The sequence below is a fragment of the Pogoniulus pusillus genome, chromosome 33 (genome assembly GCF_015220805.1).
Source record: "Pogoniulus pusillus isolate bPogPus1 chromosome 33, bPogPus1.pri, whole genome shotgun sequence".
NCBI classification, from domain to species: domain Eukaryota; kingdom Metazoa; phylum Chordata; class Aves; order Piciformes; family Lybiidae; genus Pogoniulus; species Pogoniulus pusillus.
The window spans coordinates 6,988,551-7,001,876 of record NC_087296.1 but is presented as its reverse complement, the minus strand read 5'-3'; the positions used below and the strand labels follow the sequence as shown (position 1 = coordinate 7,001,876).

Sequence of the window (13,326 nt, the reverse complement as noted above, 5' to 3'; positions counted from 1 at the left end):
GTCTATTCACCAGTGGCTCATTCATAGAGAAAACTTTGCTTTTCTTCTTTGTGCACAGTTTTCTAATGGATCCCTTATTCAGGACACCTGACAATATCCATTCACCAGTGGATCATTCGTGGAGAAAACTTTGCTTTTCTTCTTTGTGCATGTTTTTTCTAATTGATCCCTTATTCAGGACACCTGAGCTGTAATCCTATATTTGCCACAGACTGTAGCTCTGTACCACTTCTGTATTGTTTATTTGCCATAGTTTATGCTTTGGCTCACTGTGTGTATTACAGAGTCACACAGAATTACAGAATTTCTTTGACTGGAAAAGATCTTCAAGCTTCTCAAGTCCAATCATTAGTTTCACACTGACAAGTCCTTGGCTAAACCAAATCCCTCAGCACAACATCTAATCACTATGAATCACTATGGTTGGAAAGGACCACCAGGATCAGCCAGTCCAACCTTCATCCCAGCATCCTTCATCACTAGACCATAGCCTCAAGTGCCACATCCACTCTCCTTTTAAACACCTCCAGGGATGGCAACTCCACCACCTCCCTGGGCAGACTGTTCCAGTGCCTGACCACCCAGCTCAATAAAGAACTTCCTCCCAACATCCAACCTAAACCTCCCCTGCTGCAACTTGAGGCCATTTTCTCTTGTCCTATCATTTGTAATTCAGGAGAAGAGACCAGCTCCATCCTTCCTACAACCTCTTTATTAATAGAACTAGAGATATTATGGCCATATGTAACACTTAAAAAGTTGGGATCATTAGCTGTTAATTCTGCATTTAAGAGAGTGTAAAATGACCTTTCTATCTGTGCATGCATTGCTATGTCTAATAAGGTTGCCATTATATAAACATTAGAAATGGTTATTTGTATTTATGTGTATAAAATGCACACATCTACTCCTTATGTGCTAAAGTGATTGCAGTGCTTTCAGCCTTTGATTGCTGAAGCTGGAATAAAAAAAACAGTGCTCATTGCAGCACTCTCTTCTGTCAGAAATGTTATGTTCATTACCTAGGCACTCTTACCTCAGCTTCTAGTCATTCAGTTATCTGCTTGTAACATAATTGTTTGCTTAAATTATATCTGTTAACTTTCTAGACTTCACTTTTTTTTTCATTCTGCTGTCTGAGGGTGGTTAATTTTAACTTCTATATTTCTGGTGGCTGGCACACATATGTTCTCTGTCCCCGTGCAACTGTCATGTTTCACTCATTAGCTGCGTATTTCAGCTGCACTGTCTGTTTTCTGTGGGAACTGTGAAGATTGGAGATGCTAATGTACTTTGAAAGACAGAAAACAATCTCAGTTACTCCCTTAAGACCGCCAGGCTGCTAGGAAGGCTTTTAATAACCTCAGCTTATGTTTTGTTATATGCTGTTGTTGCAGGTTCAATGGATCCAAAGGACTTTCTGAGGGAAGCACAAATAATGAAGAACTTGAGACATCCAAAGCTCATACAGCTTTATGCTGTCTGTACTTTGGAGGACCCAATTTATATTATTACTGAGCTGATGAGACACGGAAGCCTTCTAGAATACCTGCAAAGTAAGCAAATGGCTATAAATGCATTTCAAAGGGTGCCACAGCTGTCAATTTAGTGAATACACTAACACAAACCCAGAAGTACAAGACTCTGGTTTAATACAAGAGCTGTGTGTTTGTCAACAGGAGGATGAGAAAACAGGGGGTGAGAAAAGAGGAAAGAAAGAGGTTTGTGAAGTTCTGACATGCCAAAGTTTTGAGAAGCAGGAGAGAATTGCGTTCACAGTTTGATTCCTGCCTTGTAATGACCCACCCATTTCTATGAGCAGATTGGAATGTACACCAGCAGAAGAAAGATATCAGCATCCAGAAGGGTAGACCATCATATTTGACATGAAATAGAGGCACTTCCACAAAATGTACTCAACAGCTTTGAAATCTATTGCTAGGCAGTGTCGCTTTTCACTGTGAATTTGTCCCTTGCCTATCTCTTCAGGGCTTTTATCTCAGCAGCACTTCAAAGTGCTCTTTTGAAGGCAAATAATAATTAAAAATAAAGTTGTACAGGCTGGAGCAGGCTAGCATAATGACTGCACTTTAAGTTCACTCCTGCCATTGGGAAACGCTTGATTCTAGTACTGTCACCCACTTTCAGTTTAGTAGATGTCTCTGAGCTGCTAAATGGCTCTAAAGCTGTAATGATCTCTTGAAAATGAAACTTTCACAGTGATTGTCTTGGTAAATTTCTGTTTTCAGCCCATAAGGCAAAGCCTTTTGAAATATCACAGGCAGTATTTACCATGACACATGCCTTTCCCCATCTCCTCTGTGGAACCATTTCTTAAGTAAGGCTCAGCCCAAGGACAATTACAGCTAAAGAAATCTCTGGTAGAGGGGCAGCCCCACCAATATCTGCACAGAATGGGGCTGCAATGACCCTGGGCCAGATCATCCATAGCTTTGTAGGCGTGTAGTGGCCAGAGGTAGCAAGGCACACATTTCCTTTGCATTCTGCCTTTGGTGCCTTTGTATGCAGATTGCTGCAGATCTGTTTGAAAGAGTCTGGCACAAGAGAAAAAGATTCTGTGCATGAAAACATTTATCGTGCTGGAGAAATAGCTCTGAGAGAGCTAGGATGAGTCACAGCTATTGAAGAGGTGAAAATTGGCCTGTTTGTGCCCAAAGTACATGTCCAAAACAGCCTTGGTGGATCAGTTGCCAGTGCATGTGCAGCAGCTGCCCCGGCTGGGGGCAGAGAGTGATTGCAGCCTGAGCTTTCCCTCCCTGCTCATTCCCGTAGCCCTGCACCAGAGAGTCTGTAGCAAGTCAATTGATTTCCAAGCAGCCTCCCAGATAACTGTAAAAATGGCCAGCTGAAACTCAGCATAGTGACATATCTCCTTGTCTGATGGCCTAGGCACAGGGGGACAAGCAGAAGTAAGAGGTGGAGGCAGAGATCCAGGTGCTTTGGTAGGTGTTACTCAGACAAGTCACTGCTGTTGGTGGGAGTAAGCAGGAAGGAGCTGTGAAGCTTACGTAGAGCTCTGTGACTGGATGTGAGCTGTATCAGCTGGATGTAGCAGGCTGGTTCCTTAAGATTCAGCCACTGTGGGATTCAGGAAAATGCTTTCAGAAGGCTGCTGTGTCTGTGTGCACCGGGTAAGGGCAGACTGGAACACAGGGAATGTCCAGAGTCTGTTTTTTGGTTGAATTTCTCCTCCTAGAGATGCATAGTATGTTTCCCCATCTTTAAAAATCCCTGATACTTAATACCTAGTGACTGTTGCATTCCAGTGTAACGACAGCTAGTTAATAATGACAGGCATGTGAATTTCCTCTGCACCCTGTGAGCATACTTTGGGTTGCTTCTTGATGAACACTGCTGTGCACTTATTGAGCTGCCACCAGCATGAGAAAAGTGCAGCTGAAAACTTTTCTTTGTGATTGGATATGAATGAAATTGTCATAAACGTAGGAATGTTTTTATGAGTTCTGATAGACCTGGGGCTTGTTCTGGCAGGGCTGCAGTCTTGAAGTTCAGTGAGTTATTACAGAGGCAATCGTCTCAGCTGGAGAAGCTGCTGCTTATTTATTTATTTATTTATTTATTTGTGTGTTATTGTCAAGTAGCTGCCAATAAGAATATTTTCCTGTCTTTCCTGATGATTGATTGCTTAGAACAGGGTGCAGACCTTAAGCCTCCTTCAATATTTTCTCTAATAAGTTTTTCATATAAGGAAGGCAGTTCTGTCAAAATATATTAGTAAAAAAAGGATGTGGCAATGCCACATTTTCCTTATAGGATAAAGAATAAGCCAAGGGAAGGTTTGTAAATTCACCAGTAGTGCCTGGATTTCAGTATGGAAGTTGTATTAACTTTGGGGGTTTGTTGTAGTTCTTCCTCTTTTAAAACACTTTAAAAGCAACTAAAACATGTCTGTGCACTTAAAAATGGAGCTGTAAAGACTTCCAACCTGCTCTGAACTAGCCACATGGAGGTTGGCCCTAGTTTGGAAGCCTCCATAGCTGTACTAATGCAGTACTATGCTTGAACTCGAATGCTCTGGCTGCTCCAACTTGGGGTTTTGGAGATACAGTCAGAAATATTTGAGGCTCCTCTGTCTTTGTGACCAGTTTGCTGTACCTGATCAGCTGAGGCTCCTCCTTACAGCTTTCCCTTCACCAGCTTCAGAACAGTAGCTGTGCAGAATGGAGAGAAACTCTCCAAAGAACAATGCAGCAGCCAGGGCAGCAATGGACTCTTCCCCTTCCTCATCTCAAGTGCTAAAGGCAGCAGGTCAGCCCGGGCTGGGACCCGAACAGACCCTAATGAAAGAAATAGTCTTTGAACCACCATGAGAGGTGGAAGCCTTCCTTGTCCTTTAGCATGGTGCACTCATGTCCTGCAGGGAACAAAGCAGGGTTTTGCAGCTCTGACTCCTGTTCTGCATGGAAGCAGCTCATGTAACATGAGGTTTATTAGTCATCATTTTTCCCTGTGACGTTGTCGTGTTCTGACTCTTGGAGCAAGCTTGTCTCACTCTAGCCTGGAGCATCGGCAGAGCAATGACAAACCTTACAACCTTCTATGCTTTCACCAGGAGGTAGTTCACAGCCCATGCAAATGAAGGAGCAATGTGAAAGGGAACATGGAAAGAAGGATTTTAACCTGAGTCATAAACTAGTTTCCAAAACTCAGGTACTTATGCAAGGTGCTTGTACATGTTTAGTTATTTTCTGATTAAATACAACATAAGTTTCATTTCTGGATCCTTGTCCACCAAGCTGAAGGATAAATGTTGATGCCTGCTGCTTATCAGAAATGCAAACCTTCAGAGTGGTATATTGTTCTGTAGCCTCGTGATGGATTTGCTTGCTTGTTAAGCTGTAGATTTTTACTTAGCCTGACCTCTCTCTCTCTTTCAAGGGTCAAGGCAACTGTTAAACATATGTTTGGGAGAGGAACGACTTTCTGAGTCAACAACAGAAGTAAATAATCTTAGTGCTGGATTACCATGACAATGGCTTTAGCCTCAGAAAGGAAGTAGGACAATGCACATGCAGGGCAAATTTAATAATTGAAAATACATTTCTTTTGCCCATTCAGCACAGAACGTTCAGATGAGCAAGAAATTCAAGGCCTGGAGATTTCAGTATAGATTAGCAAACAATGGAATTTCACACTCTTCATAAGGAGTGATTGCAAGGTTAGGTCAGATAAATGCCAGAACTGGAGGAGGCTGATCAAAATAATGCTAAGACATGCTTCCACTCTGAATTAATTTAAAACAAGCAATAGAAAATTGCTGGCTCCAAATGCTTGATTTATTCAAGACAGAGACAGTAAGGAAAAGTTGCCATCCTAATGAGAAGACAGAACTGCCCATTAAACCTAGCAGGAAACTCTCAGCTTTTTAGTATTGTTAAGATTCTGAAACAGGAAACTGAAACCAATTTGAGGCTACAGAGGTAGGCACTCAGGCTTCAGCACTGCAGCATCTGGATCTGGGTGACAGCAATGCTTGAATAGAGCATCGATTTGGCTTACCTAGTTTACTTGGAATGTAAATTATTTGCTGTGATATTAGCTGTTCTCAAAATGCCACACAAGCCCTGAGATTGAATTCTAATGCATTAGACCAGGCAAATTTTTTGGAGGTACCTGCCTTACAATTTTTGACTGCAGTTTTTCATGACCTAAGACTCTTTCCTTCACTCATGGACACAAGTTGCTATGTTCAAAATTCTTCTACTACTTTGTTTGAAGAGTTGGTCTTTGATTGCCACATCTCTTATTTTTTGGACTTACTGATCTTACAGTGATGGAGATAGCATGCACATTGCTTCTGAAATTTCTTCTGTAGGAGCAGGGAGCTTGAAAGCAGCTCAAGAGGTCCTACTATTGAGTAGCAGCAAGAGAGGTAACAGTGTGAAGCAGTCAAGTGGACTGCAAAGTGAAAATGAGAGTTACACCTGACAGCAGATGGTTTATTTCCTAGTAAAAATCACTGGAGAACAGGGAACAAGGCTAATTTTGTGCTTTTCCATCTTTAGTCAGCTTCAGCTACAGCCAGTGAGTACTGACATTAACTCTTACAGCTTGGAATGGGTTATGCACCTGTCAGAAAGGCAAACGTCTGCATTACTATCAGGAGATAAATGCCTTTTTCTTTGGACAGTATCAGCAGCTCCTTCCAGACCTAAATCAATGGCTACATTTAGTGTTTGCTCCTTGAGAGAAGAGCAGCCAAGTATTGCTACTCAGCTACTGTCAAACTAGCTGTGTGACTTGAAGCAGTGTCATTCATGAACCTCTGCCATTTGGTTGGACTGCTTCCTTATTGCATTGCATGTTTTTGTTGATTTGTGTTGGCTGTTTGAACCACTCAGCTGTTAGGTTTTTTATTCAAATGCTGTAAATGTTATATTATCCTTCTAATTCCTTCTTTTCAACAGAAGATGCAGGCTCTCAAATCACCCTGCCACACCAAGTAGACATGGCTGCTCAGGTGGCTTCTGGTATGGCTTATCTGGAATCTCAGAACTATATCCATCGGGATCTGGCAGCCAGGAATGTTCTTGTCGGTGAACACAACGTTTACAAAGTGGCAGACTTTGGACTTGCAAGAGTTTTTAAGGTAGGTTGTGAGATGATGAACTGGCTCTAGGAAGAACAAGGTAGAAGAGGTCTACTAAGTGATGAACTGCAGTCTCTGAATTGGTATGTTCAAGCAAAAGGCATGCCCAGCCAAAAAAGGACCCCAAATGTGTCACCTGTATCCTGTACCTGTGTTATCCCATTTGAGATTAGAAGCTGGCCTGTGCCTTAGTGTCACTCTGAAGATGACACCCCAGTTTCTGCTTCCCAGAGTCCTCAAGGAATCACAGAATGACAGAATGGTTTCGTTTGGAAGAGACCTTTAAAGGTCATCTAGTCCAATTCCTCAGTAGGCATCACGGTCGGAGCCAGGCAAGCAGTACACTTTATCCACAAACACTGGTGTCAACCACATGAAAAGAAATCACAGCAATGATGGCAAAATTATATTCCTGAGTCTGTAAAGGAAGTCATATAAAACCTGTTCTCCTTGCTCACTTCCCCACTGCCTCCATGTAACTTGTGAGTGCAGGCAGTAATCACAAAAGGACCTTATTCCTCTCTACTGCTAGCAGCAGGGTTCATAAAGAGAGCTCTCAGAGCTTTAAATCTTATGCAGTTTCCAATTCTTTGCCACTGCACTGGGTTTTTTTCTCTGGCCCATGAAGATGTGGAATACCAAGTTACATTGACCAAGCTCACCCTAGGAAAGAGCTGTGGTTTAGAAATGAGATTTCCTGACCGGAAATTATTTGATCAGAGTTGGAGAGGTTTGATTTGCCATGTTGGATGGATTTCAGTATGCAATCCATAATTTCTGAGGTCTTATTGTTCTGTTTATTGATTTATGTTCTTGCACTAAGAAGCAAAAACAACAAAAAAGCTCTCTCTGGTGTGCTTCCCCCCCCCATTTAGGCAGCAGAAATTGAAGTTCATAACAGTTGGATTTATTACCTACTGAAGTAGAGAATAATGGCTTGACAGTGACATCAAGGGACTTTGAAACTGCTTTTTGCTTAATCTGGAATCTTTTAGTTATGCATAAGTTCAGACTGTATATTTTTTAACATGAAACCCACATATTTTTACATGAACAATGCTTACAATGGATATTTCCCCCCTGTCCTCACTAGAGAGAGTCATAATTTACAGCTGCTGACATTTCTTGTTAAAACTGAACTTTACTCTATCAGAAAGTCATCTTGGCAGGCTTCCCTAGGAATATTCTGTCTCCTAAGCTAAAACACTAACATGAGCACATGAGCACATCCCGAAGGAGTAGGTGTGAGAAGTGAATTCTGTTTTTCTGTGTGCATTAATTAGCATAATGAAATAATTTCTTGTTCCTAGAGATCAGCATTATCATTAAGGTGCCAAATGCATCAGGATGTAGATGCAAAACAATCACTCTTTTCAAAACTATAAGGTGTTGCAGCTGGGAAATGTTGGAGGGTTTCTAATACAGAATGTACAAACAAAATCTGGTACACATTGGACAGGATTTGCGTGTGAAAATCCTGACCAGGGTTGGTGTGGAGCTGATTACATTTAGGGATTAAAGAGAGGATAAATGTTCACAGAGTTGAGGTGTCTGTGCTGAAAAATTTTGAGGACATGATTCAACAAATTTGCAAGTAACTAATTCTTCTTTTTCTGTCTCGCTCATCTTCACTTTACATGAATTAATTGGACCCACTCTAAGCTAATATGTTAATTTGAAACACTTGGAGTTGGTTCTTTGGTCCCCAAACCTGCTTAAGTGATTGTTATCAAAGTCAATGGCCCTTCAACACTGCAATAAATCACAGGAGGAAGGTTCCAAAATTCATTAGCTCTTGCTCTTGCCTTCTCTGTTTACTGAAGACCAGACATGGAGCCATTTGGTCTTTAGTGTCAGCATGATGCTTAAACTGCCGCTCATAACAGACTTCTGAAATCTTGCAGAGCAGCTCCAGAATGTGCAGTAGAAGGCCATAATTAATCACAAACCACTCCAACACTGCCTGCTTGCTTGAAATGATAAATGCTTTAGAAGAGCCTCTGATGAACAGTAGCATTTCTCAACTGGGAAGCCCAGTTCAACAATAGACTGCAGAAAAAATGTCTTTAATACCGTGCAAGGAAGTGCTTGGCTAAAAGAGGATAAGATTAAGCATATGCTTTGTTTTAGTCAGGTGTTTATGTGCTTTGCAGGAGCAGAGCTGACATCAGGCTTGCTCTGTTTTACTTGTGACAGGTAGAAAATGAAAACATATATGAAGGTAGAACTGAAACAAAACTCCCAGTGAAGTGGACAGCCCCAGAGGCGATCCGCTACAACAAATTCAGTGTCAAGTCTGATGTGTGGTCCTTTGGAATACTTCTGTTTGAAATAATCACCTATGGGAAGATGCCTTATGCTGGTAAGTGTTTGTACCTGAAGAGTGATGTCTAATATTTCCTTACTCAAAGAACAAGACACAAAAATGTCTGTACTCTGGTCATGTTGAAAGTTAAAACTGTAAGGGCAGAAATGTCTTTGTCAGTGATCTGGATGAGGGGATTGAGTGCACCCTCAGTTAGTTTGTAGATGACACAAAACTGGGTGGGAGTGTTGATCTGCTCATAGGTAGGAATTGTCTGCAGAGGGATCTGAACAGGCTGGAATGATGGGCTGAGGCCAAGTGAATGAAGTTTAACAAGGCCAAGTGCCAGGTGCTGCACTTGAGTCACAACAACCCCATACAGTAGTATAGGCTTGGGGCAGAGTGGCTGGAAAGCAGCCTTGTGGAAAAGGTCTTGAGGGTGTTGATTGACAGCTGGCTGAAGGTGCTCAGGTGGTTAAGAAGGCTTGGATTAGGATGTGGCCAGTTGGACTAGAGAGATCACTGTCTCCCTGTGCTCAGCACTGGTGAATTCACACTTTGGATACTGTGTTCAGTTTTGGGCTCCTTGCTACAAAAGAGACACCGAGGTGCTGGAGCAATGCTGGTGAAGTGTCCAGAGCACAAGTTCTGTGAGAAGTGGCTGATGGAACTGGGATTGTTTAGTTTGGAGAAAATGAGACTTGAGGGAGACCTTATTGCTCTCTACAACTACCTGAAAGGAGGTCAGAACAAGATGGGTGTTGGTCTGTTCTCCCAAGTAGCAAGTGACAGAAGGAGAGGAAATGACCTCAAGTTGCACCAGGGGAGGTTTAGGTTAGTTGTTAGGCAAAGTTTCTTCACTGGATGAATTGTCAAGCCCTGGAACAGGCTTTCCAAGGAGCTGGTTAAACCACCATCTCTGAAGGTATTTAAGAGGCATGTGAATGTGATGCTTGGGGATATGGTTTAGCAGCAGACTTGGTAGCGTTAGGTTAATACTTGGACTTGATGATCTTAAAGGTCATCTTTCTAGCCTAAATAAATCTATAAATCTATGGTTCTAAGAGTGTTCAGATGAGGTCCCTTTAGTGGGTCAGACCTTCTGGCTGCCCCAGGCTCCCTGAAAGCTTTCCAAAGGCTGTGATTAGCAGCATTCAAGCTTCCTCTTGCTGAAGTCAGCCTGCATTGCACAGACACATAATCCAACCAGCTATTCCCTCCCGCAGCAGATTAAAGATGCCAATTCTTGGAAAGTAGTAAAAGGGAAAGGTTTTTCTCTCCCCTATCCTGCCTTTTTTTGTTGTTGTTTAATAGTGGATTTTCTTTTTTTTAGTATATCTCATGGAAAATTGTGTCTGAAAAAGGTGTCTGAAAATGAATCAGAGTGATTCTACTCTCATATTTGACTGTTGCAGTGTAAAGCCCTCTTAAAGAGAAGGATGATAAGAATTAAGAATAAAATGTCACCAACCTCAAAAGCAGATTTATGGGATGAGGGCAGCTATTATTCCCAGCACTGTGAGAACTACTGAGGGAACTGTGACTCCAATAACACAAGATATCAGTGAGATGATTGACTGTGACTCATTTTGCGCTGATGAGGAGAGCACAAGGAAAATACTACAGAAAAAAACAACCAAACCAAACACATTATGCTACATCTGTGCAGGCCTGAGGGGTGGTGGATTCATCATAAACTACATTTCACAGGGTCCCAAACTGGTATTTCCTGTAAAAGGAAAAAATGATTTTGCTTTTGATTCCCACTCTTGCCTCCTGCAAAACCGTTCTGGGAGGAAAAGAAGAAAAAGCAAAAGCAAAAAAAGCTTTCTTACACAAACTGTAGCTGTGTGCACACATGCACATCAACAAACTAGTCAAGTATAAATAGAGGTAACACCATGGTGCTCTGAAAATATGTTCAGTGTTAGCCCTTTGCAAAGGCAAAGTTTGCCTGTTACTGTACAGTAGAAAATGTCCTTTTGCTGTGGCTGTTTGCTTAATTGGTATTACTTGCAGGAGTTTGGCCTCAGTAGGAGAGGTTACTTTGATTCTTGGGTGGCAGTGGGAAATGTACAGAAGAAATACCATTCAGAGATCTAGAGAAAAGAAGTAAAGATGATGCAATTCAGGATTTGGTTAAAAAAAAACCCAACACAGAACCACAAAGAATCACACAGAACCACAGGATTAACCAGGTCAGAAAAGACCTCTAAGATCATCGAGTCCAACCTAGCACCTAACCCTTCTAATTAACTAACCTATGGCACTAAGTGCCTCATCCAGCCTCCTCTTAAACACCTCCAGGGATGGTGACTCTGCCACCTCCCTGGGCAGCCCATTCCAATGCCAATCTCTCCTTCTGTGAAGAACTTCCTCCTAACATCCTAAACCTGCCCTGGTTCAGTTTGAGGCTGTGTCCTCTTGTTACCTGGGAACAGAGACCAACCCCACCTGGCTACAGCCTCCCTGCAGGTAGTTGCAGACAGCAATGAGCTCTGCCCTGAGCCTCCTCTGCTGCAGGCTGCACACCCCCAGCTCCCTCAGCCTCTCCTCAAGGGCTATGTTCCAGGCCCCTCACAGCTTTGTCGCCCTCCTGTGGACACATTGAAGCACCTCAACATCTTTCTTAAACTGAGAGGCCCAGAACTGGACACAAGGCTCAAGATGCAGCTAACCAGTGCTGAGTACAGGGGCAGAAGGACTTCCCTGGTTCTGCTGGCCACACTATTCCTGATACAGGCCGGGATGCTATTGGCCTTCTTGGCCACCTGGGCACACTGGTGGGTCATGTTCAACTGCTGTCAATCAGTACCCTCAGGTCCCTCTCTGCCTGGCTGCTCCCTGCCACTCTGCCTGTAGTGCTGCATGGGACACTGAATGAGGCAAGTCTTGACAAATAAAGGTATTGCCAAGACAGAGGAATGGTTTCTTCTCCATGACTGGCAGAGCAGGCAGGATACCCTTGCATAGCTGCACCAGAGGACACATAGGGCTGAGTTGAGGAAAAGCTTTCTGTATGTGAGGGCAACTCAGCAACAGGGCAGATTTTCCTTGAAGATTTTGCAATTGCTGGGAGTAGAGGGACTTAGGACCCATTTCAGTGAAACAGATGTCAGAGAAATTTTGGCAAACCCAGGTGGTGGAGGAAAAGCCTTACACCCTGACAAACCTATTTGCTATGCCTCTCAGGTGGTGTGGTTGGGGTGAGTGAGCTGGGAAGGGCTGGAGGTGTTTTTTAGCTGTTGGTCTGGGATTCCCCAGTGACTCCTGTGGATATTGAGGTGGGCCTAATGTGGTGGTTTGAGGGATCCTAGGTCCCCCTTAAACAAAACCATAGGACAGAGGTCCATCCTGCTCCTCCCAGGATATTGTAATAGTGTTAGTCTATTCCTTTTCTGCTATCACAGCTTAAAAGATAGTGCCTGGCTTGATCTTTCCCCCTTTTCTTCCCTCCACTTCACTCTCGCAGCTCCTGGGGGGAGATGGCTGGCAGGGAATTGAGCCACGGAGGCCTTGTAGGCCCAGCTGGGGAGGGTGGCTCCAGCCTACCCTTAGGCTGACTGAGGGTGGAAGGGCTGGAGGATTCTAGAAGGCCTTTTGTATATATACTCTTGTAAATAGAGTTCCTCTCAAGCTTCCCAGCAGTGTGCAGCATCCTCATTACCCTGGAAAGGGGTAAGAGCCATTTCTGTCCTCCAGGACCAGGAAAGCTTGTGGCCCAAACTGGGACACCTGCTGAGGCCAGCTCCACCCTGAACGCACCGGGGGACCTCATCACCTCATTGAAGAGGCAGAGACATGTGGCATCACTGAAGTAGACATGCAGTAGCCTGACAAACTCTTTTGGCTTTCAGGTATGCCAGGACACCAGGTGATCCAGATGCTGGACAAGGGGTACAGACTTCCTCAGCCAGAGACTTGCCCAGCGCCGCTCTACCGGCTGATGCTGCAGTGCTGGTGCGCGGAGCCGGGCGAGCGCCCCACCTTTGAGGCTCTCTGCGAGCAGCTGGAGGGCTACTTGCAGACTGAGTCCTCATCCTGCGCCCCACCTGAGGCTGCGGTGAAGTGAGCCCGGGATGGGGGCTGAGGGACGAGCAGTCAGTGTGGCTGTGAACGCAGCCCAGCCTCAGAGGAGGAGGCTGTGAGGAGGTGCTGAGGAATTCGGGTACATTTTCATCCCCGCACTCAAAGACACTTGCAACTTTTGTTGCTGGCAAGGGCTTTCTGCAAGACTTTGCATCAGGAAGCTGGAGGGATGGGGGCTTCCAAAAAAATAATAACAATCTTCTATTTATTTTTTTAAGTAACAGATTGAAAGGATGGACAAATGAAAGTAGCTATTGTGGCATTTTGTCAGTTCTTTATTGGAATAATTATCTGCTGTCCT

General features: G+C 43.6%; 1 protein-coding gene across 1 annotated transcript in view; it reads left to right on the top strand.

Annotated features, from left to right (window-relative positions):
- The window catches only part of FRK (fyn related Src family tyrosine kinase), a 47,334-nt gene extending 34,326 nt beyond the window's left edge, over positions 1-13,008 (top strand). The window contains exons 5-8 of the mRNA XM_064170117.1: positions 1,398-1,556; positions 6,450-6,631; positions 8,828-8,993; positions 12,794-13,008. Of these exons, the coding sequence (XP_064026187.1) occupies positions 1,398-1,556; positions 6,450-6,631; positions 8,828-8,993; positions 12,794-13,008 (722 nt within the window). The remainder of the gene's footprint in view (positions 1-1,397; positions 1,557-6,449; positions 6,632-8,827; positions 8,994-12,793) is intronic.
- Positions 13,009-13,326: the final 318 nt, after the last annotated feature.